The 27,751-nt window shown below is 39.4% G+C and overlaps 1 protein-coding gene across 9 annotated transcripts in view; it reads right to left on the reverse strand.

The window, feature by feature from the left end:
• Nucleotides 1–27,751, reverse strand: part of WASHC5 (WASH complex subunit 5) — a 54,198-nt gene that overhangs the window by 17,041 nt on the left and 9,406 nt on the right. For 8 of the 9 annotated variants that reach the window (XR_012327346.1, XR_012327345.1, XM_073794737.1 and 5 more), the window contains 15 exons: nt 27,100–27,292; nt 24,667–24,819; nt 23,076–23,189; nt 21,426–21,612; nt 16,919–17,046; nt 15,680–15,809; nt 11,711–11,823; nt 10,035–10,201; nt 9,882–9,957; nt 8,668–8,778; nt 7,570–7,710; nt 6,443–6,523; nt 2,810–2,911; nt 1,891–2,070; nt 503–627 (listed from right to left, as the gene is read on the reverse strand). Coding sequence is in view for 7 of the 9 variants with exons in the window: in XM_073794737.1 (XP_073650838.1) it covers nt 503–627; nt 1,891–2,070; nt 2,810–2,911; nt 6,443–6,523; nt 7,570–7,710; nt 8,668–8,778; nt 9,882–9,957; nt 10,035–10,201; nt 11,711–11,823; nt 15,680–15,809; nt 16,919–17,046; nt 21,426–21,612; nt 23,076–23,189; nt 24,667–24,819; nt 27,100–27,292 (2,001 nt within the window). In the remaining 2 variants the exon portion in view is untranslated. The remainder of the gene's footprint in view (nt 1–502; nt 628–1,890; nt 2,071–2,809; nt 2,912–6,442; nt 6,524–7,569; nt 7,711–8,667; nt 8,779–9,881; nt 9,958–10,034; nt 10,202–11,710; nt 11,824–15,679; nt 15,810–16,918; nt 17,047–21,425; nt 21,613–23,075; nt 23,190–24,666; nt 24,820–27,099; nt 27,293–27,751) is intronic. The other variant, XM_004324154.4, reaches the window with a different exon arrangement.

Consider the following 27,751-nt stretch of genomic DNA (forward strand, 5'->3'; position numbering starts at 1 on the left):
CTGGTGCAACCAAATAAATAAATATTAAAAAAAAAATTCTGGTCCTTATGCAGAAGTGCCTGGGTGGGGCTAAGAAACAAGGAGGTCATCTTAAAAGGTCAGGGCATGAGCTGGCAAGTGCAAGAGCCAGTGACTGCAATGCAGGAGTGTGCCATAGGTACACAGGCACAGAGGAGCAATTTGGAATTTTAAAAGTTTTAATTAAACCAGAGAGTCCACAAACCCAAGTGAGTAAAATGTCAGCTGGAAAGCAAGAGAAGCAGACTAAAATAAGAGGTGGCCGAACAGACCTTATAATTGTTTTCATCTTATGTCTTTGGACTGGGGTCTCCTCAGTCACACTGAGGAAAACATGCAGTCTCGGAAAAAGTGAAGTTAACAAACCCATTAGAAAGGCTCTGATTGTGGCAGGAACAAGGGTGTGATCTAAGTAGATGTGATATACGTTTAGAGAGACACTGTCCATGGCGTTCAAAGCCCAGTGGAATTCAGATACACCTACTTTGGGTCCGTGATCCGCAAGATTTCTCTGCAGAGTCTACCAATAAATGTTACGGACTCATCCACAGGGGTAAACTTTGGTATTGGAATATGTGTGGACTGGTACATACTTTGCCAGTCTTGAATCTAGAAAAAAAAAAAAAAAGAACCCCAAGAACATAAATATTTAGTACATCTTTGATAAGGTAACCTACTTATCCTTTCCTCACATAGTTTTACAAAGACAATGTTGCATGAACAGTGAATATAAATGCTCCTTGATTTTGAAGAAGAAATTTTTAAAATTGTATTAATAGCCTCTCAGAAATGCCACATATAATATATATAAAAAAAGAAATATCTGTGAAAAAGTGCAGTGATTGAGGAGAAGTGGAAAAAGACAAGAATTTCTGGCTTTCTGTCTTATAAGTTAACATGTATCAATGTAATAATAAAATCAAAAATATAAGGCTGGAAGATACATAATCTTTTGAAAATGTCACCTGAATCATGTCAGTCACCTAATTAAAAACTTGCAGAGTGGCTCCTTGTTAACTACCAACTAAAATCAATCTTCTCAGCTGTGACACTTAAGAATTTGGTGCTCAAGTAACCCAATAAAAAAACAGACATGGGGTTCCCCTGGTGGTGCAGTGCTTGGGAGTCCGCCTACCGATGCAGGGGACACGGGTTCATGCCCCGGTCCGGGAAGATCCCACATGCCGCGGAGCGGCTGGGCCCGTGAGCCATGGCCGCTGGGCCTGCGCGTCCAGAGCCTGTGCTCCGCAATGGGGGAGGCCACAACAGTGAGAGGTCCGCGTACCGCAAAAACAAAAAAAAAACAAAAAAAAAACAAAAAAAAAACACAATGAGATGCCATTTACACACACTGGGATGGCTATAATTTAAAAAAAAAAAAGGTAATTAACAAGTGTTGGCGAGGATGTGGAAAAACTAGAACCCTCAGACACTACTGGTGGGAATGAACAAATGGTGCAGGTACTGTGGGAAACAGTTTGGTGGTTTATAAGTTAAATGCAGAATTACTAAATGACCCAGCAATTCTGCTCTTAGGTATACACTCTGATCAAACCCAGCTGACCTCCTAACTCTTTGGAACTCCTGATCACTCGAGTTATAACGACTACACTAGACAGCTTCATTCTGTAGCCATTTAATTAATTAAGTCTGCTTTCTCCTTAGGACAGTAAATTCCGAGAGGTGAGGTGTCATATAAACTTTTCTGTGACCCTCACAGCTTCTGAAGGTATTCGTGACTGTGTAGTGGTTACTGATTTTTAGTAACTATTGAAATAAACTTTGTTGTTGGCATTTCTGAGGTTTGGGGCACGTACGGGGCATGTGAGAAGTAACAAATAGAGTCAAGCATATTAAAATCTATTTAGATACCTTTGTTCTTAGGAAGTTATTACACTCTTGTTCCACATTGTAATTTATAATACGAGATACTTCTTCCTGCCAAATCTTCAGACCGTAAATGTTGACATAGTCCTGAATGTATTCAAAAGAACGATGGAACCCATCCATGGTAGCTCCCAGCTCTTTCAGCTTTGGCATCAGTTCACTTGGCTGTGCATAATAAGAAACAGAAACCTATTATATTGGCATAGACTGTCACCCCCTAATACCTACATTAGACTTTAAAGGATACCCCAAGTGAGAGACCGCAGTGACGGTTTGGGACAGCTCTGGAAATACTCATTTCCTACCTCATCTAGGAGGAATGGTAATTTATGCCAGACATCCAGCAAAGAATAGATTTCATTCATTTGGAAAGAAAGCCTCATATAAAAGAATATATAAAAACTGAATGTCAGTGATTTCTCTCATATCATTTGATGACTCTAATCTTAAGAGTTAAAACATTTTAAATTGAAGTTACTGATGTGAAAGATACTCTAGATGTAAATTTCGGGCCTATTCTTTTTCTCTTGAGAAAAATGACCATATTCCCAGAAAGATCAAGCAAAAGAAAAAATTACAGCCTTTATAGTGCCAATCTGTTTTACGTTTAACAAATTCTTTTCACTATGAGAAGGAACCTGGAATCACAAACATCAGTTTAATTCTTAAACTTGGGGATCAACAGGTGAAGGAAAGGACTGGTTTTAAAAAGGATTTTCTTATAATATGAATGGATTATAATGTAGGATCAAAAAACATATCAATTGACTGTACTGAACATGATATAGTAGATATATGTTAGAAGGTAGGAAAGGTCTTGTTCATAACAGTTAAAAATGGTGTTCTAGAACATTTTGCAAGGCGAGTAGAGGGAAAGGACAGACCCACTTTGGTGATCTGGTACCTTGGCTCGAGGGTTGAAGATCAATCCCCTATGAAGAGCAAAAGCCACACGCTTAACCAGCTCCTTCCTTATTCCATCCTCCAGCAGTTGTTTTGGGTCCACCTAAGTGCAAATCGAAAAGCAATAAATTCCAGAAAGGAAAAGTTCAGTCCTGAAGAAATTGGAGGAAAGATAGTTTCCAGAGTCCGTAAGGGAGCACTTTCCTATCTCATTACTTGACAATCAGGATTTCTTTTTTGATTTTGTGCAGCTTGGATAGAATTATTAAAACCTGTCACCTCTGTAAGACTTGGTTTATCTCAGTAAAATTCATGATAATTTTACAACATGACATTTCAAAGATGGTGGGTATGGAAAGTTTTAAACTGCCTCACATTTTAATCATTTCATTAAAAGTTAAAAGTGCCTCTTCTCATCACAGGAGGAGGTGGGAGATTGAAGGGCCTGCATCTGAAGTCAGTGCACATGTCTCCTATGGAAGTTATCTGAGGGCACCTATAGTCATATGAGCAAAATCAAGTTTGGGGTTGGACCACTGAAGATTTAACAATTCTCTTTTCTTTCAGCATTCTTGGGATGCTGTTAGTAATTAGGGAGATAAAACAGGAAAGCAACTCTGCTATCTAACTATATAGCTTATTTTGCTGATTCTTTTTTTCTGTAATGAGAAAGCTTTTGTTATTCCCTAAAAAAGTCTCCTGTCAAATCCATAAAACATCAAATAGTTTTAACACACTCCTTTGAATTCCCTAAGACTTGTTTCTTTTACTTTTAAATTTGTCAAGAACTATTATTTTAAAAGTTATAAAGACAACTGATGTGTTCCATCTGGGTTTGATAATATTTAAATTTCAAGGAAGATAACTGGAATGAAAAAGTTGCTGAAAATACAAAAGCCAGAGGAACTTGTTGGACTACAGCGTGACCATGCAATCAGTAAGAGCCAGACTGTGTAGAGATAACAGGTCAAAGGCCCTGGGTTCTTCAATAGACAAATTGTAAGGAAAGAAAGGAATGAGGGAGAAATCTGAGGAGTAAATCAGCCTTAAAAGACGTATATTTTTTGAATTGCAAGTCTGAACCAGAGTGTCCAGAAATTTATTTTTGGATAATAAAACTAAACAGAGAGACTAGGAGTAGGTCAAGGCCCATGAGGAGGATCCTGCGGTGGGAGCTGTGGCTGAATTATATCTCTGGGCTTGAGAGGTGGTGAGAATGAGTGGTCTTTACTTTATAATAACCGATCAAGCTACATAATTGTTTCTGTAGCTTTCAGCAACTGTGCTCTATTTTACAAGAGAAAGGTAAATTATAAATAAACATAGTCAATGAGAACAAAATCAAAGAAGTAACATGAAGTTTCTAAAGAAATATTCCTTATAAAAACAGATTTAGTGGAAAAGAGTTAAATGTTTTATGAATCTCATGGTCTTAAATGGCTCTACCCAATTCTTCCTAGACTTCCACCAATCTGTGGAGTGCTCCCAGGGAAGGGAAAGACCCCTTCACACAGCCCCTTCCTCGCAGTTCTGTCCACACCCCCTGTGGTTAACAACAGTTAATAGTTTTCATATGGATCCTCCAGACCTTCCTCTGTTAATTTATATACGTATTTGTCCTTAAATATATTTAATTTAAAAAACTATATGGGATCATAATACATACATATACATACACACACTGTTCTGCAATTGCTTTTTTCACTTTACGTTTTGGAAATCTCCTAGTGGCAAGTTACTTTTGAATGGCAGCAAAGCAATCCACAGTATGAATGCACCATGATATATTTAGCCATTCTCTTACTCATAAAATGTCTAGGTTATTTCTATTTTTTTGGCTACATCTAACAATGAACATTATATGTATATCCCTGTGTATATCTCACTTGTTTTAAGTCATATTAACTAAAGTGATTTTAAACTCTTTGTAAGGGTTTGAAATAGATCCTCAACATTCAAAGGTTAAAGATTAGTGAAAGCCACAGGATCCCACAAAAAGCCCTGAGTTGTTAAACTGGCAGAGACAGTCTACTAAGTTTGAATGAGGTCAAGATGATATTCCCTCTGCTTTTATTATCTGAAAGATTCTGGCAAAAGCCTTACATTTTTCTTAAGCAATCCTTTCTTTGATAATTATTGCTAATTACTAGGTTTTATTACATCCTACTGGTCACTTTGCATTTAAGACTAACCTGGTCCTAGGATTTATCATCATTTAAGGATGAGTTAGGAGTGATAACCTGTGTGTGTACTCTCTGAATATCAACTGAATTAAACTGGCACCAGGCCTAAAGCATGTTTAATAGAATCTATTAATATTCCAGGACTACAATGGTATTTCTTTAACACATTTCCAGAAACCACATGGTAAAGTTCTGTTTCTATTTAGGTTCATTTCCTATATTTTCTTGGATTTCATTAACACAAATGTTATATCAATGAAAATTTTTTTAAAAATCGGAAATGTTAAGATTTTGCTGATATCAGACAAATGGAAAAATAAATAAAAGCACCATAACTGTGTGACTGGGTCACATCACATCACTAGTCATTTTAGGATTACAAATTAAAACAGCAATGAGATACCACCTTAGACCCCTTTGGAGAACAAAAATTAGGAAGTGGATAATGGCAAGTATTGGCAAAAATGGGGGAAGATACACAGGAAACAAGTCATGTGAGGAGGCACTCTGGCATTATTGAGACTAACTAAGTACAAATGTGCCCTAAGACTCAGTGACCCACTCCTGGGCAAGCAGATTTCAGAGCAATTCTTATACAGGTCTGTGCTAGGAACAGGTTCAGAGATGCTCATCTTGACACTGTTTATGATAACAGGAAGCACAGGTGTGAAAATGAGTGGCATAGGTGTCTGTGCCCTGGGGAACAGTTAAGTAAAATGTGGAATTCTCTGCAGCAGCAAGAAGTAACCAACTACCTGATCCACAGCAACATAAATTAACTTCAAAGCAGTAACTAGTGAGAAAAGTTGGAAAAAGAATGAGACTTAGAGAGGAATATGATTTAGATAAATCAAAACCATATGCATACATAAAATAACACCACTTGCTAAAAATAAGGATACTTGCATATTTATGGAAAGAAATCAAACATACGGAGTGGATGCTATGAGGCATGGGAATGGGCGTGGGCATCCAGGAGAAGAGAAGGAAAAAAAATAAGAGAGGAGCTTGCATGCCTCAGTGATGGCAATGGCCTGTGGTCAGAGGGGTACAATGATCTCAGCTCTCTGCACCTGGAGTGCGGTATAAAAATACTAAAAAGAAAGAAAGGCTGCAGGCAGGGAAGGGAGAAACAGTGACTGAGCGAGCTACTTTGCCTAAGGGAATTGAACTATTTGTTTTCTTTGTTATTACAAAAATTCAATAAAACAGATTTTTGTTAGAGTTAAGGAACTCCTGGGTGTTATGAAAAATAAGGATTATAATGCTGTGTTTTCCTCTGTCAATGAGTAAAGTGAAGATGTGAAATGAGTAAAGTGAAGATGTGAAAGCTGCATGTGAAACAGCAAGAGGCATAAGATGGTAACACTACCCCACAGGATAAATTCTGCAATAATCCAAAGGACGAAGACTTACTACGGGGCCACAAAGGCCAGCATTAAGACCATTACCTTGATGATGCCGACCAAAGTTGTTTTCATCATTAAGATGCCTTCAGTAAAAATGGAAATAGCATGAGTAAGCTTGGCAACCTTTAACAAAGAAAAAGAGGTTAATGAAGTACTTCTCATAAACGACCCATCGCTTCTATGGGAAGCTAAAATAATTGACTGACAGTTCTGGAATGGGCAAAGACAAGAGAAGCAGCGTGCAGCTTTAGGACACCTGTGTATACACGTCCTGGTCAGAAATGAGGTTCTGTGGTGTTGACCACTGTTAGACATACTGGGTGACTGAGTCAGAAGACGTTAAATCGTTCTTTACCCTTTGACCAATCATTTCCCCTTCTTTGGGCCTCAGCATTTCACGCATAAGATGAAAGCAGGACTCAGTGATATGGATGATCCCTTCCAAAAAGAAAAGGCTCAAGGGGATTCTGAGAAGGTAATCTACTGCCATCCACATTCTTTTCAAACAACACCAGGAGACATTGGTAAGGTTGACTGAGGCTATACTTTTGAGTTAGAATCAATGTAGAAATTCTGAGCTTGACAATCTCAATTCCTGATGTAACTTTTGGAGCTGTGTCAGAGGATATGAAATTGATGCTTGTTATCACATTTTCAAATTTCACTTGATTTTATTTTTCACATCTTTAAGTTCAGGGAAAAAGAAAAGCAGAGGTGTTTTGGGAAGAACAATTTCTGAGGCTGCTTAACTGTGGAGCGGCCTTAAAAGTCTGGCTGCAAGAAGTGGTTCACGGAATATGGATTACTTTGAGCCACTGATTTTGTGTACAAAGCAGGAACCTGAATGGGAAAAGTCTAGGCAATGTAGCCCAAAGAGAAAAAAGGTTGATGTGCTGAGACTATTCAAAAGAAAAGTAACCAGCTGAGCTCTACTCCCTCTGAGAACATTCTGGCAGGCGAGGCCGTGAATGACACCAGGACAAGTTAACGAATGAAGGTATAATTGCACTAAAATGGCAAAACCTGGTTATTGTTGAGAGTGTGGAAAAAGATCAATAAACCAGAATTGATCTGGTGGTCCTGGGGATATGGCAGGTGACACGGACCTGTGCTATTTCATGGTTTGGGGGTTTCAAAATCAAAAGGCAGAAGTCAAAGGGACACAGCACCTCATATCGTGGGCCAAGCTGGGCATAGTCCCTCAGCTTGTCCTTGTCCAGCCGGGTCGGCACTTCAATGATATCGTGGGTCTGAAGCTTTATGATCTTTAGAAGGGAAGTAAACATGCTTTCCGGAATGATTTGCAAAACCTTTAATGAAAGGGAAAAGAGAAAAAAACAAACGAACCTCTATTTTATTTCTTAGCTGGTAAATGGTATGATGACAGTAAGCACAGTGCCCGTGTATATGAACAGCCCTTCGTCTGCAGGAAGGGCTGCTAAGGGCCTCACAAGAGCTATTTTAACAACTGCTCTCAGGCACAGGGCTACTTTCCTTCAAACATTAATTGCTCACAGGATATAGAGCTAATTCTCATAGAAATGATGCAAAAGATGTATCATTTCCACATTACAAGTTTCTAAAAGGTTGAGGTTCAGAGATGTTAAGTAACTTGGCTGTAAAGCCCTCAGCTAGGATGTGACACAGGAAAATTTTGAATCCAGGCCTGTCTGGCTCTATGCTACACCATAAGTTGTTGAAGCAAGGACCAAAATGCTCCTGAAAACTTTGATTAAGTTCCAACTAGAATGTGCTGGATCTAGATCTGGCTCTTTTACCAACTATGACTTTGAAGAAGTCACCAAGATCTCTGTTTCTCCATCTCTACGCCTATAAAATGGGGGCTAATACCATCAGCATTTAAAAAATAGGTATGAAAGTTCTTTGAAAGTAAAAACACAGCTGCACACCCACAGTACTGGTAAGAATAAGTTTATTTTCAGGTATTGCAAATTTCTGGAATTAAATTAAGAATAAGGGAAAGGTATACAACACTACTATGTATAAAACAGATAAATAACAAGGACCTGCTGCAGGGAACTATATTCAATGTCTTGAAATAACCTATATATATGTAAAACTGAAGCACTTTCCTGTACACCTGAGGCTAACACAACATTGTAAATTAACTATACTTCAATTAAAAAAAAAAGGATAAGGGAAAGGAACACAGGTGTACTTTTTTCAGGGTCCCAAGCACATCGTTTGTATTTAAAACAGCAGTTAGTTTGCCATTAAAATAAACATCCTCTTGATGCATTTCTTACCTTTCTCACATAGGACACCAATTCGCCAGAATAATATTGAGATACACTGAGAAGGTCAGGGCTATTTGCTTGATTAATACGAAGAAGGGGCAGGTCAAGGGCAGAGGCAAGCTGGAAGGAAAATAAGATGTATCTGTTTCTCTGTTTCAAAAAGTCCTAGAAATCTCTCTTTTTCCAGAAACAGTAACATACAACAAAACTCTTGGGCTTTGCCCAAAAGAGAGCAACTACTGAACTTCATCAGTGTCATTCATAGTTTCTGACAAGATACAATTTTTTAAAGCGACAGTCATCTGCTACGGCAGTGGTTCTCAAATTGTGGTCCCTGGACCAGCAGCAACAGCATCACCTGAAACCTTGTCAGAGATGCTGATTCTCTGCCCCACGCAGATTTACTTAATCAGAAACTCCGGGGCTGGGGCCCAGCAATCTGGGCTGTGACAAGCCTTCCAGGTGATTCTCCTGCATGCTCAAATTTGAGCCACTGAGCTACAGAAGGCAGCTACTCCTCTATGGAAATCAGACATTCTGATTGATGGACTACCATACTGAGTCTAATCTAAGATGACACGGCTTGTAAGAAGTGCCATTATTTTATGCACTGCTCAAAAAGAAAAAACATGCCGACAACTATGATATGCCATCAATTATACAACACATCCCAATTACAGAGATGTTAAAATATGAAAGTGCACCTCAGAATTGATATATATGCTAATTCCATCAGAAGACACTGAGTAAATTATTTGTTCATTTATCACGAAATGAAATTACCTTGAGAGAAGGGCCAATCTATGCCCGTGTTGTTTAACATTATTCCCTAACCTTTAGAGGAGATCCTAGATTGTAGCAGAGGCTCAACAAGAATTTTTTTAAATGAATAAAAGGATTTTATTCATGTCTAGGGAATAAAGGACCCATAGGACACACATTTTTAGTATCCTGTAAAACTTTAAAAAAATCTATTTCTTCATTTAAAAACAATTTTCTCTAAGACACTCTAACTTCTATTATTAATTCAAACTTTATTTCTGGCATCTTTTGCAACTATGCTCTCATGAAAAACTTCCTAACAATTTTCAGTCTATAAAAATACTTAAATTAACCAACTTTCTAAAAGGGTGAAATCTTGAACTGAATTAATGAATGAGGTAATAATGAAGGCCAACTCTTCCCTAGTAACTGAGAATGCAATCTCACTGTTATCTGCTTACCTTTAGGAATGTAGCTCTGAGTTTAGTGACCATGGATGGGTTTACCCTTATGCTCTCTTGCATGATAGATGTGAAACTGTAAAAAGAGATAAATAGTAAGGAAACATTCATAATGGCCTTCATTGAGGACAAATGCCAGGCTGTCCATGTTACCTGTCAATTAACTGCCAAGCAAAAGAAAGGTCCCCAACGATCTGCATTGTGATCAGGACCTCCTCTTTAATGTTAATGGTTCGGATCATTTGGTGGAGAAACTTGCGAGTATCAGCAAGAAATTGACACACTTGCAGATTTGATTCCAACTGGTGAAATTCTTGAACCTGAGTTACATAAACACACTGGATTTTAAAATTCTGAATGGCCTGTATAGTGTCCACTTTTCCTTGAAAACACTTCCAATAAAGCGCACTACTTACTAAGAATGTCTTGGCAAAATTTTAATTTCAAATTATAATTTCAGAAATGTATAAGCCAAGTCAGAAAACAATGCATAATTTCTGAGATTAGAAAATGTTCCACAATTTCTTATCCTGTACATATATGACGTAATAAGCAAATATTCCCATTTTCCATTTCAGTATCAATAAACATGTATTGAAAAATCCTTCTAAGTCTGAAAATTTGCAGGATTGTTAAAAAACAAAATAAGTCACATCACAACCAAGGTGCTGGCACTTGCACATCTTTAAGTTCTTTTGATGGGCTCTTTAAAACAAAATAATGATTCCACAGCGTTTTGACATTTTAAGTACATAATTCAAGGGGCCTGGGCTATATGCCAAAAGAAATAATGCAAAAGAGAAAAAGTATCAGAGATTTACAAAGTTGCTTATAGTGGTACTATAGACTAGAAAATCCAAAAAACAACCAAAATAGAAATAGCACAAGTGAGCAATTGTTCTGGAATAGCTAGGGAAACTGGCATGCTAACAATGGAGCATTATACTGTGTTGCTATAATAGTGGCCATCCTAAAATCCTTGCAAAAGTAAGAAAGAGCCTATAAGAAAGTCTTGCAAGTGAAAAAAGTCTTAATGTATACTTATATCAATTGGAAAGGGTTCCAGACGAGGATGGATGTTGTTTCATATAGTCTATATGTTTATTGTTCTGATGCTTTTGTTTATTTTCCTGGTTAAACATACAATTAAACTTTTAAGAGTGTGGAGGTATAGGAATTCCCTGGTGGTTAGGATTTGGCGCTTTTACTGCTGTGGCCTGGGTTCAATCCCAGGTCGGGGAACTGAGATCCCGCAAGCCACGTGGTGTGGTCAAAATTTTAAAAATAAAAAAAAGGATATTATAAAAAAAAAAAAGGAGTGTGGAGGTATAATTCCTTTTTTTTGTACAATCATTTTTAAGTAGATAAAAGGAAACTTTTTTTCAGAAAAAATACATCACTTTAAAAGCATATGATCGTTATACAACTATTCTCATTTTTGTGTATCCATCCCTTTCCAGGTTTTCTCCCCAAGGCACACACTTTTTACAAACCTAAAAGTAGCGCATACAGTGCAATTTTGTTTTTGCTTTTACCTCCTTACCACAGTTTTCCCAATGTTTCTATACTGTCTTCATAATTTTTTTTCCAAGACTACATGTTCCTGCAAATTGAAGTATCATAATTTTTACTACCATTCTCTTTATTATTGTCATTTAATTATTTTCGCAATTTTAGGGCACTGCATATAATATTACAGTGAACACATTAATTTATATTGCTTTTGCTTCTGATAAAATATTCTCTTAATTTCCAGGAGCAGACTCCTGGGTAGGTCAAAAAATATGATTCATGATCCGAGAACTGTCATTTAAAAAGACTTGCCTTACCTCTTCCAAAGCCTGTATTAGTTGCACAGTTTTTCTGCCCGCAGCAGTAGAATCATCATAATTTAAAGACAATATTTGTTTTGAGATCTCTCTGAACCAAGCTTGAAGATTTTCTATTAATACAGAAACAAGAAAAGACTACTGAAATCCCAGAATTCCTGCAGTGGTGGCTTTGAATTTAATTAAGTAATCCTTTACAAATCTAGCTCTTAGTCACAGAGCTTTTACTATGTACCTAACATTGGTCTTAGGAATTTTCCAAACAATAACAACAAAAATGCCTCGGGCATGTGACCTAGTAGAAGAGATGAAACTTTCTATATAAATAGCTTAGTTTATAACACCTGGCAGAAAAGGGTTCAAGGCCCAAGTTTTGGGTGGGCCAAAAAGTGCCTTTGGTTTTTTAAGTAAAAATAAAAGACACATTTTTCATTTTCACCAAGAACTTTATTGAACAATGTAATCACACTTCTGTTCCACTACTTTCTGCCAATTTTCAGGCAACTTCATAATTCCATCTTCCCAGAACTTTCTATGTTTTTGAGCAAAGAACTGTTCCAGGTGCCTTTTACAGTCTTCCAGGGAACTGAAATTTTTTCCATTAAGAGAATTTTGTAAAGACCGAAATAAAGGGAAATCCAAAGGTGCAATGCCAGGTGAATACGGCAGATGAATCAGAACTTCCCAGCCAAGCTGTAACAGTTTTTGCCTGGTCATCAAAGAAACATATGGTCTTGAGTTATCCTGATGGAAGATTATGCGCTTTCTGTTGACTAATTCTGGACACTTTTCGTCGAGTGCCACATTCAGTTAGTCTAATTGGGAGCAGTACTTGCTGGCATTAATCATTTGGTTTTCCAGAAGGAGCTCATAATAGAAGACTCCCTTCCAATCCCACCATATACACAACATCACCTTCTTTGGATGAAGACCGGCCTTTGGTGTGGTTGGTGGTGGTTCATTTCGCTTGCCCCACGATCTCTTCCATTCCACATTATTATACAGTATCCACTTTTCATTGCCCATCACAATTTGTTTTAAAAACGGAACGTTTTCATTACATTTCAGTAGAGAATTGTATGTGGAAATATGGTCAAGAAAGTTCTTTTTGCTTCACTTATGTGGAACCCAAACATCAAAGCGATTCACATAACCAAGCTGGTGCAAATGATTTTCAACTTTTTTTGTTTTAAATTGATTTATTTTTGGCTGCCTTGAGTCTTCGTTGCTGTGCGTGGGCTTTCTCTAGTTGCGGTGAGCGGGGGCTACTCTTCGTTGTGGTGCACAGGCTTCTCACTGCGGTGGCTTCTCTTGTTGCGGAGCACGGGCTCTAGGAGCACGGGCTTCAGTAGTTGTGGCACATGGGCTCAGCAGTTGTGGCTAGCGGGCTCTAGAGTGCAGGCTCAGCAGTTGTGGCGCACGGGCTTAGCTGCTCTGTGGCATGTAGGATCTTCCCGGACCAGGGCTGGAACCCATGTCCCCTGCATTGGCAGGTGGATTCTTAAGCACTGCACCACCAGGGAAGCCCAGACTTTCAACTCTTGATTTGGATATTTTGAGTATGTCGGCTATCTCCCGTGTGGTAAAACGTTGATTGTTCTCAATTATTGTTTCCATTTGATTGCTATTGAACCAACTGGTCTACCTGACTGCGGAGCATCATCCAGAGAGAAATCTCCAGCACGGAACTCTGCAAACCACTTTTGACACGTTCGATCAGCCACAGTACCTTCTCCATAACTGCACAAACCTTTTTGTGCGTTTCAGTTGTGTTTTATACCTTTCTTGAAACATAATATGCCACAAATGTTGTTTTTCTTCCATCTTCAATATTAAAATGGCTATTCAAAAATTCACCAATTTGTATGTGTTTTTTTAAATGCATGCTGATGTGACAGGTGTCACATACAATCTAACAAAATTGTTTCAAATGAAGTTAAAGACAACTAAGTGCTACTAGAGCCACCTTACGGGAAAAACTGAACAAACCTTTTGGCCCACCCAATAAATGTTGTAAACTGATGTGTGCAAAGACAGTAGTGCAGGTGGGGAGGAGTCAGAAAGGAAGTGAAGGATGTGACACAGAGTTAAGAGGATGGGTAGAGGTCTGGACAGGCAGAGGGAGGGAGAGGGAAAATCTGTCCCTAGATGAAGAGACAGACATGAGCAGAGGCTTTGGGGCAAAATGACAATGGCGCGTCTTGGAGGGCAAAGAGGGACCAACATGCAGGAGAGTGAAGTGTGAGTGGTGAGTTGTGGGGAGTCTGAATGGATTAGGTGGCGCCATTTGCTAACCAGCCAGGCATTTCTCAAGGCAGAGATGGGGAAGGCCGTTAACATGCTCTGAGGACCCTCAGTGAATCAGGCCAAGTTTTAAGCTTAGTCTCATTTAATTTTCACAAAAATCTATGGAGTAGGAATTAAAAGCCATTTCTCAGATGAGGAAGCTGATGCCCAGAGATATTAAGAACCCTCTGCTGCGTCACACAGTTACTAAATGGAAGAGCCAGGACGTGCAAACCGTCAAAGGCTTCGCTCTTTTCACTTCACCAAGTTGATTCTGTAAAGGTTTTTTGTTTTATCAATGGAATGATTTCACTTTAATAAAAGCACTTAAGGGCTTATAATCTAAGTTATTTTAAGAATTGACATAAAGAATTAGCTATAATTTTAAAGATTTTTTGTAGGACTGAGGGACAGCTATGGAGTAGCTAAAAGAACATAGGAGGTAATTAGTGAGATACAGGCTCTGGACCTTTGCTACCCTCGGCAAGTGATTATAAAATAATAAAGATGTTTATCTCACAGGGTTCTAAGGATCAAATGAGAAATATCTGTGAAAGTACTTCCTAACTGAAATATGCTATAGAGCCAAAAAAGTATAAGATATTGTTTTGAATAAGCTTTGAAACATTGCTGGTATTTATAAGAACTTAAAAGAGACTAGAATACAGATTAATGTGTCTGATTAGACAACTAATCTGGTTAGATTGGTCCTGGTGATTCTTTGTTTTTTAGATACAATATGCTGACCTGCAAAACATGTTGCCAATTTATATCACACCACTAAAAACTGCTCTAGTTTTTCCAATAGGAATATTAATGAAATTTGGACATATTTTTTGACCAGCAACAAATAAATCAAATACAATAGTCATAAGCTTGTATTAACAATAGTGAAGCTTTTTAAAATAAAAATCTATATTATTCATCAATTCTACTGTATAATTAACTTTATCGGAAATAAATTTGACAGTTAAAACAAATATTAAGCATCAAAAAAAATAATTTGTCACCTTAAAATTCAGAATGGTTTTTCAGGGGCAATTTGAAAGGATCCTATCTATAGGACAGGAGCCTTCAAAAATTTGAAGTGATACCACAATTTTCCTACAGATAAAATTTCCTAAAAGAGGCAAGATTAAAATTGTTAAAGTAAAACTTGAGCTATGTTGTTTCAAAACAGTCTGCAGGTCCCCACTTGTGCCACTAGATGGCAGATGCGTCAGTGAAGAAGAACCAAATAGGACTGAACACAAGACTCTTAAGATATCATTTATGTTAGCAGTTGGTAATATTCTTGGGTGAAGTATCCTGAGAAGATCATGAAAGTTATGCCCCCATCCCCATGCACATAAAATTACACACTAATGACACACCAGTTCTGCATACTATGGTGGTAGGGGGAGGATATGACTCTATAAAATACTATTGTATTTATGAACCGGAGTACAAGAACCCATGATTTAGCCCAACCTCTTACTTCAAAGATAAGAAACCTGAAGTCCAGAGAGAATATGAGATTGCCCAAGGGAGCACAAGGCTAGAGCAACCAAAACTAAACTTCTGATCTTCATTAGCAACATCCCAGCATACAATGAGGACACAGTAATGACTTTTTACTCTGCTAGTTTCTAATAATCTGTGTATACTTTTCAAACACACCAATAACTCCTCTTCAGCAATTACCATTTTTCTCCACTCTGGTTAGGGGTTTCACTCCTGAAAAGACATCAGCAAGCTCCGTCATCCGCTCTGAGCCCTCCTTCTTGTAATGTTCCCATTTGGCCTGCTTTTCTGAAAGCATTTGCTTGAACATCTGTTGAAGAGACAGAAGAGATTTACTGATTTAAGAGAAAATCCAGCTTAGGCAGTTTACTAAGAAAGCCTGAGCGAAACCCAATTTATTATAAAAATAGGTGCCTGACATCAGTCTGATGCCACCTCTTAAGCATTACTACTTTATACAAATTGGGGGGCAAAAGCTAGACCATCTCTAAGACAGTGGCTCTCAGACCAACTGAGGCAAGGCGAGTGTTGGTTCTGAATTGGCATTAATGTCTAGGGCTAGTTCCTGAGGCCACCTGATCCAAACCCCCAAAGTTACTTTTACAGAACCTGGACATTCCCAGGCGTCTGTGATTTTTATTATGTCCATAGAGGCTTTTTTAGGAGTAAGAGACCAAGCCCAGAATTTCCTTGACTGAACTCAAATCCTCAAGGTCCTTAGGTCAACCTTGTTAAAATGCAAACTACCACCCTACTTAGGCCCTTTCCAACAGGTTCTCGTGGCTTTTAAGATGAAGACTAACACCCCGCAAGGCCCAGCGCAGGCTGCCCACCTGTCAACCTCACTTCCTACCACCTTTCTCTTGCATTCTCTCCCCTGCAGCCAACTGGTCTCTCAGATCCTTGAACTGGCCAGGCTCTTCCCTACCCAAGAGGACTTAGACATAATCTGTCCTCTCGCTGGGATGTTCTTCATCATGCTCCCCCATCTTTGTCTTAGCTAACTAACAGGTTCCTTCCTCAGCTCCCTTCTGAAACTCTTGCTTCTCTTCTCAGGGAAGCTGTCAAAGCTAGGACAGGATCCTTTATTTTAGGTACCCAGAGACCTATGTTCCTCTCCTATAGAGCGTATACCTGCTTTTACTCATTTTCATTTGTGTAATTCTCTGATTACTGTCCGCATGCCTCATTAGACTGTAACTTCCACCATCTGGTGCATTTTTTCCTATCACTGTATCCCTAATGACAGTAGGCACTAAATGCTTGTTGTTTAATCCTGTTCTTTCCTATAAGAATGATCCCAGACAGCTAGAATCTGTAGCCTGAATCAGAGACACAGCTATAAAATCCTAATCTTTAAAAAAATTTTTAAGCATAAAAAAACTAAGACTTTGGTGATTATTCATTCAATATTTTTACCTCTTTGAGTATAAACTCAAATTGTGCAGTATCCAACAGCAATTGAAAGAGGATCTTGGGATTGTACCTAGAGTCTGTTAGAATCTGGTCCTTGATTTGACGAAGGCGTTTGTTGTTTGGGTCACAGGCTAGACATGGGAGAAAAAGAGTTTCCAATTTATTAAATGTGTAGAAAATATCTATAATAAATAAGATGAATTCTTAAATACTTTCATTTCCCTTTTAAGCATTTAAAAAGTAATAAGCAAAATGTATATCAATGATAGGTAGTAAAATAAATTATATTACACCTATGCTATGGAGTATGCACAACTGAACGGTTAAATATGACATTGAATCTGACATGGAATGTCATCGTGATGTATTGTTGAATGAAAAAAGCAAACTGAGCACAGTGTTGCCAAATTTTTTAAGCGTTGTGTGGGTGGTTTATTATCGATTGTCCAATATGATGGGTCGAGCCTTTTGGCACCATTTCCTAAGTGCGTGGCCTCCTTGTGTCCTGTTTGAAGCTGCTTTTGTTTTAAGCATTGATCTCTGCCATTCAACTATGGACAGGTGTGCAGAAAAGATTTAACACAGCAGGCCCAAGACTGCCATCTTCAAAAAGGCTTGTTTGCAAGGCCGGCTCTTGGCTGGCATTAGGGAATGTGGATTTTGGAAGAGTTCCCACCATGTTGAGAACTGGTAAGAATGGCCCACCATGCTTTAACTCTTTGTACAATGTGGTTTATTATGAACACCTGCTTTCCTCTGGGAGTTTGGAATTTTGTTACCTGCCAGGTAGAGGCTGCCTTGATGAGCCCCCAATAAAATCCTGGGCACTGAGTTTCTAATGAGTTTCCCTGGTTGGCAACATTTCACACATACTGCCACAACTCATTGCTAGGGGAATTAAATGCATCCTGTGTGACTCCATCAGGAGAGAACTCTTAAAAGCTTGTGCCTGGTTTCCTCTGGACTTCACCTCAGGCACCTTTTCCCTCTGCTGATTTTGCTTTCTATCTTTTTCCTGTTACAAACCATCGCCATAAATACTACTATATGCCGAGTCTAGTAAAGCATTGAACCTGGGGTGGTCTTGGGGACCACTGATACGACAGGGAAGCAGGGTTACCCACACAAAGATGTGGCACCTCCAAACAGGAAGAACAGACCTGAGACCATTCTGCTCTTTGTAAAGGCATGACTGGCACTCAGAGCTTTCTGGATTATCCACCACCTAGACCCCTCTCAGCCAGAGAGCTTATGGCTACTAGGCCAAGTTCACAAAATTAGGCAGTGATGACCCAGGGATAAGACACCAGATGTCTTGATTCCCTGGTCAGCATCTCAGTTGCCAAGCTAAATCATTTCAAATAAAATAAACATTATGTTTTAAAAGTATATAGGATAAAAAATACTGATATATGCTGAAATTGGTTTACGGGGTCAATTATTTATGTAAGAAAGAAAAATAAAATAGGATAAGGTAAAATGTTTACAAGTAAAAGCTACTTAGATTGCAAATAAAGTCAAAATAAAAACTTTAAGACAATAAACACTGTCAGAAAGTTCACAGCTGATAAGGTACAAGGACCCTGATAGTTGCTCTAATATCACCCGTGCTCATTCCTGCTTTCCAAGCCCTCCCATCAGCATCTTAGGAGGTCCGGCATGTACAGAACGACCATGCTTTCCGAGCACATGTCAGTGGTGTTTTTGGTGCTTCAGGCACGGTGAAGCCTGAGCAAGGCTATTTTACATATTGATTTCCAAGTTACTCCATCGGAAAGAGACTCATGACAACCTGGAGGAGGGCTCAGTTTTCATGGGAAACTGCAGAGTTCTGATTTACCATGCATTCTCCAGAACTCCCTAGGAAGAAATATATTGGCACTGATGACACTGATCACACAGAGACAATTTTTCAGCTTCTTGTTTGCCTAACTTAAAAAAAAAAAAACTTGGAAGGGGTTCCACTTGTCTTTATATTAACTCTAATTCAACAAGAAACCTTCTGATACTAATTTGCTTTCATTTTTGCACAGGAGACATCACTGTGCATTAACAATTAGCTGCAGAGAGTTAACAGGAGGGAATACGAGAAATCTGCGCCTTCCTTTCTGCACGCCATGGCCAAAACACCATGAAAGCTAAATAAGCAGTTACTTTCCCCACATATGACTCACAGCCAGATACACAAATCATTTGATTCTTGTAAACTCTGACCTTGTGCAATCAGGTCAGACAATTGCCAGCTCAGAAATGGAAACAGATGTGGCCGAAAAGCAGAGAACCTGGCAAGCCTAGGCTGTCCCTGGCAGGGGCACAAATCCAGGAGACCGCTGGCTTCCAGAATGTAGGCACGGCTGTCAGGCACAGTGGTCGAGAAGACAAAGAGGAGGCTGAGTCACTAGAAACCCACAGTTGCCTTTACGACAGGATAAAGAGAGGGCTCAAATTGTTTATATGCTTCAGAATGTAAGACTTTTGGTAAAGAAGATTACAAGCTGAGTCAACGTAGTAAAATCCTCAAATTAGGACTGGATTTCATGTTAAACATAAACTCGACTAATTAAAGACTAGTCCACTAGATGATTCGGCCCTGTATTCATGCTGAGAGTAAACTGGAGAGAGATCTAGGCCAAGAATTGAAATGATGAAAAAAACAAAACTGGAAAGCAGCATTTGTGGGAAAGATTTAAGAAGCTGGAGATTTCTGGTGTGAAGAGGGAAGGCTGAAGAGAAATTCCACATTTTCAAAGAGATGAAGGATGAAGAAGTCCACCTGCTGTTCTCACTGCTGACCACTCACAGGATGCGGAGACAGGCGGCAGCTAGAGGAAGCGTCAAGGGCATCTTGCCTGGACGGTTTGGGAGACGGGGCTACTGTGTTACCGAGGTAGGCTGCAAGATTATCTGGCGTGTGGACAGTTTTTCTTTGAGAGACACAGTCTTACTTGAAAGAACAAGGAGGTGTTGAAAGTGGGACCAGGGTAGGTGCTCAAGGAAAGTTAGCTGAGTGAAAAACAAAAAGCAGAGGCTTGGCTTTCCAGAGCTGCTAAATGACACCACTCTTAGGGGAAGGAGTGTGCAGCTCTGGAGGAGGGAACTCTTTAGTAATTAATATTGATCGAGCATTTACTAAGTATGAGGACTGGGTCAGCTCCGAATAAGCTCAGGTATTAGTCCAACCTACTTAATTTTGTACTATTAAACCAGGGGTTTTAAACTCATGGGTTTAGGGAATTCCCTGGCGGTCCAGTGGTTAGGACTCTGCAATTTCACTGCCACAGGCCCGGGTTCAGTCCCTGGTTGGGGAGCTAGGATTCTGAAAGCCGTGCGGCAGAAAATCTCCTGAGTCTGATGGCTAATAGGGTCTCAGAGAGGGTCATGACCCAGAAAAGATTAAGACCCCATCTACCATAATTAAGCACCCGGGTCTAGTCAGTTCCTCAGCAAAATGCAGCCATGTTTCTCTGTCCTTCCAAAATCATACTTTTCTTCCATCATTTCCCCAGACTAGAATTTCTTCTGCTTTTTACTATAAAATCCTATCAAGGGCTAGTCAGTTCCTGTCTCCTCTGTGGAGCCTTGTTAGACCACCTCTGCCCTTCTACCCCAAGCAATGTTTGTCTTCTGCTCTGGGCTCCGGACTCAAATCCTACCAACTATTTTACACATCTGGCTGTTAGGTGCTGCCCTGGCCCTTGTATTAGTTTCCTATTGCAGCTGTAACAAATTACCATAAACTCAGTGGCCTAAAAATGACACAAATTTATTCTCTCACAGTTCCAGAGGTGAGAAATCGGAATGGGTTTCACTAGTCTAAAATCAAGGTAGCAGCAGGGCTGTGTTCTTTTTTGGAGGCTCCAGGGGAAAACAGTTTTTTTGTCTTTTCCAGCATCTAGAAGCTGCCTGTACTCCTTTGCTTGTGGCCCTTTCCATCTTTAAAGCCAGCAATGGTCTACTGAGTCTTTTTCATGATGCCATCTGTCTAGTTCTGACTCTTCTGCTTCCAGAAGAGTCCAGTTTAAGGATATCCCAGTTTAAGGACACTTGTAATTATGCTGGGCCCACTGGGATAATCTCCTTTCTTTAAGGTCAGCTAATTAGCAACATGAATTCCACCTGCAACTTGAATCCCCCTTTGCCATGTAATTTAACATGCCCACAGGTTCCAGGGACTAGGCCATGGACATTTTTGGGAGGGTGGGGTGGGAAGCCATTATTCTGCCTACTACAGATCTGCAGCTATACTTTTTCATATGTAGACATCTGATCTCCTCAGTCTGACCAGTGACAAGCTCCTCAAACTTGGGAGGTAAATTTCCTCATATTCCCAAGCACCTAACAGGACCTGACACAGGGGCTGTTCAGGTGGGCCACTGCTTTATCCAAATTGACACAAAAATGACTAACTTAGAAAAGCAGCTTGATTCTCATTGGAGGGCTAAACCACTTTGCATCACGCAGCAGATCTGGGTTCGGACGGCTATATATGGATGAATACAGATGGTCACACCTTTTCGTGTGTTACCTGAGTCTGCGGTATGAAGCATCAGCCATCGAATGGTGACATTGCAGTCTCTCAGGCAGTTCAGAAGCCTCGGGATGTTATCCAGAACCAGATCCTCCCTCAAACAACCTTCTTTCAGGAACTGCTGCGCTTGTGCGTGCGCCCTTTCGCTGACAGTAGCGTATCTGCTTGCCTGTGAAAAGAAAAAAAGACCTGAATTACATTTCAGAGAAAGAGAGAATCACTTATCTTGAAAGTGAATCACACTCAAAAGAATCCCTCGACAAATAGTAACATTTCTATATGAGACAAACAGCACACGGACTGTAGTTGATAAGGCTCAAAGGCAAGTGGCTTATTGGATATTTTTGAAAAGAGCACTGGACTTAGAATTGAGAGACTAACATCTAGAAATATTGGTGTGACTTTGGATTTAACCTCTGAGTACTGGTCTCTTCAAACGTAAACTGGAGAACTGGAGTCGCTGGCTCCTGGTGTCGCTTCTATTCCGTAATTTGGATGGAAAGAGACACAAAGGCAGAAGCTAAATTGACCATTCTTCCTATTATTATCGACTAACAAGGCAGAGCAGAGCAGAAATACTCAAAAGGTGAGTTTCTACATATAAAAGCTTAACAAAAGAAATACATCTCAGCATATCAAAACTGACCAGCCTTTTTGGAAATTTGGTCATTCTGCTTTACCTAAAGCAAGAGTTAAATGGTAAACATCATCAACCTAGTCAGGTTAGTTTAAAACAACCACAAGATGTGGCACTGGAAGCCTCTGAAGAACTTCTTGCAATGTCATGAACGAGAAGATGTGATTTTTGGAAAGGAATTTCAGTCATGAAAAATTAACGCTCTGGGGCCAGTAAGTATGGGAGCGCCACTTTCTCTAATATATCTCTAGGGGATGTGCCAAAACTGAAATTATTTTGTGCATTATTTATGGAATTCAATTTGCTTGAATAAAACACGCTGAAGTTCCTTGAGTCAGTATTATTCTATGCACATTTGGAAACTCAAAAACTCAGACAGATAGGCTGAGGAAGATAATCACTGTTTAGAAATAGCAAGTATGCTCCCCAATAAAAAGATTTTATTTTGATTCTTCTGTTTACTCAGATATTTATTTCCTTTTGCCCTGGGTTCTCATCAGAGACAGAATATAGCCATTTCAACTTTAAGGAGATGCCTGTCTTTAGTCTTGTTGCTTACTTCACACACCCGAAATGATGAGCTTAAATTACAGTGAAAGGGTGTATTGTCCACATCCAGTTACCATCTTCAACACTCATCCTACTGATGAAAACATTAAAATTCTTGCTACTAGTGAAGGGAGCTCTGTCCATGAGGACAGTCTTTGAGCAGGAGTAAATGAAGTCACCTGGGGCCAGATGTCACACTGGTTCATTTTAGGGTGTTGACTCTTCCTCAGGATCCAAGTCTCCAATTTATACGGCCCACATAAGTTAAAATTCTACAATTACCTCTCTTATTCCGATGTGCAAAATTCACCTTTCATTAATCATTGCACTAAAATGTCTATGTGGGCATCTTCCAAATCGCTTAGGAAATCTCCTTAGCTCGTTTCCTACGCCATTAAAGCTGGTGTGCAGTTGTTTGAGAATCCTCCCGATTAGCCAGAACCTACCTGTTCTCTGACGTTTGAAAGGTCCAGGGTATTGTTTAAAGCAGTTTTTGCAGCTTTGTAGGGTTCCCAAGCATCTGCTAGATTAACTGTGATCCCCATGTAAATACTAATTACCTGAAAGAAAAGACAATCGTTCAGTATTTGTTAAATATCTACTCGCTTCAAGGCAAGGGGCTGGGAAAATACAAAGTTATAGAAGACATCACCCACTCCTTCAAGTTTAAATGCCGTTCCAGTGAAAAACCAAGATTTTCCAAATATACAGGGAAGTGGTTTTCCTTATGAGCACTTGGGAACAAGAGTGACTATTAAATGTTGCTATTCATGGGAAAATAACTAAAACAAGGTTTTCCTTTCAAACTGCTATGTGTAGGATTCCTTGGATGAACAAAAATGAAAGGGGAAAGAAAAGTAGATACTTTGACTGGAGCAGGGGTTTTCCCAAACATTTTCATCTCACCTTTATACTCTTAAAATCAAACTAAACTTGTCCCCCAAATTTCTGTGAGCAGAGTGGCATTGTGTTTCACATTCATTCTTTTTAAAATTATATGCAGTCCCTCTTTATCCCTATTAATATTCTCCTTTAAAACTCTTTATGGTCTAATATTTTCTCACTAGCTTTTTATTGGTTGGCATTTGGCTGGCATATCTTTTATTTTATTTATTTATTTTTAAAAATTCCTTTATTTTCAGCGTGCCAGGGTGCTTTTCCAGGAATGTATCTTGTAAGTATCATGTAATTGGACTTTGACCTTCCTTAATACTAAAAGTGTTTCTGAGTATAGCATTATGGACAGAACCTCTTTGTTACGCTTAGGCAAACGAAGCCAGACTCTCGGAACTTTCCTCTTGGCTACTCAACTCCCAGCACATGGGTATGATTCATTTGTGGATAGGAAGCATCATCTCCTAATTGTAGGCTGCTCTTCTCCCCAGTAAAGCTCCTCATTCAGGCCCCTCATAATAGCTGGTAAGAAGTGAAATAAAATCTGCTCCCTGAGGACGTGATCCAATTCACTGTCCTCTGTTAAAACCTCTACGTGCAAAGAAAACATTTCATACATATTAAGTACAATGTCAGTCTTAAACCTTTAAGAATTAATATTTTTAAGTGAAATAACGTTTAAAAAGTTACAAGCACATCCTTGCAGTAATGTAAACCTTGGCCCCATTAACATTAGCTTATAGATAAAACTTACTATAAATGTGCAATTCCTATTCACAAAGTGACAAGTTAGGTAAATTCTGCTAGCTTAGATTCATAAAATAGAAAAGAATAAAGAAATGCTTATGTAACTTAGTTGAATCTCAGTAGCTAAAGCGAGATATATTTTAACACGAGGTTTTACCTTGAGACTATCCATTTAAAGAAAAAAAACACAAATGGAAGCTTCAGGAAATTTTACTGACTGATTTATTCCTTCCTGATTTATAAAATTCTCGACAGGCTTAAAGTAATTTTACTTAAGTGAGTTTACGTTTCATTATTTCAACATTATGACCTTTGGATTACAGGCCAAAAGAATGGAAAAATCAGTTCTCCGGCAAGCTTATCATAGAGAAAAAAAAGACTAATAGCAATACTTGCCCAATTATCTGGAAAGTATTTATCCACTATCTCTCTCATTTTTGCTTGATGGGTATGAAGAATGGAAGGCTCAAAGTAGAGAATTACATACAACATGGCGGCCTGATTTGCCAGAGCTGTGCTCCGATGTTCTGGCAATGGATATGCTGAGACCTGCAAGACAGAGACCAGACCAGGAGAGGCAGATGTTAGCAACAGCTGAACTTACATGTGCCAAATAAATGACCTAGTTCTAGGACACATCAGCCTCTCAAAAGTCCGTGTCCTTTGAGGATCCCGGGCACTGGAAACAATTCTCGGATTATGGCATTGGGAACCAGGGCCTTCTTTCTTTATCTCTAGCCACATGACATTCTCTTGACTATCCTTGACTCTGCTGCAATTCTAACTCTTTTCCCTAAAAAAAGAAAAAAAATGTAACCCTGCGTCTCCCACTAGTTGTCCATTTCTGAGTCTCTCCCATCACAGACAAGCTCTTAGGACTGAGATTCCACACTCACTGGTGCTTTCACCTCCTGTTTATTCTTCAACTCACTGACATTTGATCTCCACCATTACCTCAATGGAACTCCCTAGGGCCACTCATAACCTCACAGTCAGCTAGTTCAATGGACTCTTTTCAGCACTCTCACTTAAATTCTCTGAGGAATGAAATTCTCTCCTCCTCTGGTTTCCCAGACACCACTCTCTCTTCTCAGTCTGCATGCTTTGTGCTCTGCTTCTCTCTGTCTTTCATATGCTGCTGAGTCCCAGGGCTCCATTGCCTCATGTATTAGGAATCTCTGGCTCCACGTAGTACATGGCGCCTCGAGGACCATGAGCAGAAAGGGAGGAAATTATTACAAGGACAGACACAGCAATGCCTCATGGAGCCCGCGGGCAGGAATGTGGTCGGGTCCTGGGATGGGCCTGGAGCTTCGAACCAGAAAGCCTTCACTGTTTCTCCCCTGGATGTGTTTGCTCAACTTTTCTCTCTCTCCAGACTGTTCTCTATCACATGGCAGAATGAGGCTGCCCAAACTCCAAGTCTTGCATGTTGTGGGTAAACCCATGTCCAGAAATTGTTTCTCAGGCCCAATTCCAAATTACCTGGAGACAGGGAATCGGATCCATCTTGGGTCAAGTGACTGGCCCTGGTCCAATCAGCTAGGGACAGAGGAGGTGGAGGGTAGAGAGAGGGGTGGACACACAGCACAACCACAGCTCAACCCCGGTGTTAATAGAGGTCACAGGGCAAGGAGAAAATTGAAACACACTCCCTTGAGATATGGACAAAATGGACCGCCTAAGAGGCAGAAGAGTTAATAGAAGGGTTGATGAGAGGCAGTAAAGAAACAGCGTGGGCTTTGAAGTCATACAGGCCTGCATTCAAATTATGGTTCTGCTGCCTACTTATGTGATGTTGTGAAAATTATGTAAGCTCTCCAAGCCTTATTTTTCTCAACAGCAACATGAGAATAGTGCTGTCTATTTTGAAAGACTATTGTGAAAAATAGAGAAAACAGTATTTGAAAAAAACCTCCTATGATTCTGGTTCATGTTGAATTCTCAATAAATGGCAACAAATATTATGGAGACCTGGTATCTGCAGGTAGCTCCTCATTTTGAGTTGTCTTAAAAAACCAAACAAAACAAATAACAACCAAAAACTCTTTATTTACACTTAACATGTTCATACAAAAAACTAGCAGGCTACCTAAGAACTATACAGAACAGGTGTGCTCTGTAATAAATGATATCCAGTTATCACAGGTCCAACTCTTTACTCTCTTCTAGTAAGAAAAAATATATATAATACCTAAAATTATGTTTTCTTTAGGAAAATGAAGTCAAATGGTAACTTTCTCTGGTACCATTTTGAGTGAGTGAATGGTACACATACTAGAGAGGAAAGTGAGCCTTTCCAACCCTGCTCATGCTGCCTCATTTGCCTGGGCTGTCCGGATATCCCCTTTGTCACCTGTTGCAATCTTGCTGCCCCTGTCATGTGCTTCACAACACTCTGCACTTCCCCTAAGATAACACCCATCTGGTTTTACTGGAATTCTTTTGTCTGTCTTCTTTCTTCAGCTACAAGCTCTTTATGAGTAGGGACCAGGGCCTGCCTTCTTCAGCAATGGATCCCCAGCACCAAGCACACGGACAGCCACATACTGCACACTCAGCAATCATTTCTCAACTGAACGCCTAAAAGAATGCATCTTCTTTCCAAATATAGCTCAAATCTCATCTCCTCCTTGAAATCTCTAATACTGCCCTAATTAATATCCCTCTTTCCTTAACAATTCCAAGGCACAACTCAGAAAGTTTTAAATAGTTTCTAGCTGCTTTTACTCCTCTGAGGAAGGAGAAAAGAAAGGAGCAATTGAGGAGGAAGGTGAAATCAGTCTTTTAAACTATTAGGACAGATTTAAAAATAGACTTAATCCCCACCTGGTTGTAAATATCATCAGATCTTAGCCGACCGATGACCATGCTGATGAAGGTCTCGTTGATAGGCACCCTCTGGAAGTAACTCTCAGGATAGTTGGGTGGTCTTTTGGCTCCTGGTTGGCTGGAATAACCTGTACTTCGAAGCAGCTTACAAATATCATCCATATTCGAATCAGCAGAAGATCGAGCAGCACTGAGCCGTGTTTACAATGGGAAATAAAGGGCCAAAGAAACCGCATATATTAGAAATGCAAAGTCCAGCAAAGCAGAAGAATTTCAGTATAACTTAACTTTATATAATTTTAGATATGACTGTAGGTCAACTTATATCCCTAAAATTCAAAATTATATTTTCAAAAAGCCTGTTGTAATATACCAAACTGATAAGATGTGTTCCTGTATGTATGTACAGTTTTATGTGAAGGTCCATGATCCGTTTCCCTAAAATCCTTGGGGCTGGATTTGTTTCAGAATATAGCGTTTTTCAAATATAAGAAAGTAATGATACATATATCATGTACGATATAATACTCCAGCAGGGTCAGATGGCATTCCATGATCAAGATATATTAATATTTCTACAATAAAATTTATGAACATTCACACAAGTGAGATAAATAAAGACTGTCTATAGCCTCATGTCTGCTCCAGT

The sequence above is a fragment of the Tursiops truncatus genome, chromosome 17, assembly GCF_011762595.2.
Source record: "Tursiops truncatus isolate mTurTru1 chromosome 17, mTurTru1.mat.Y, whole genome shotgun sequence".
Classification (NCBI taxonomy): domain Eukaryota; kingdom Metazoa; phylum Chordata; class Mammalia; order Artiodactyla; family Delphinidae; genus Tursiops; species Tursiops truncatus.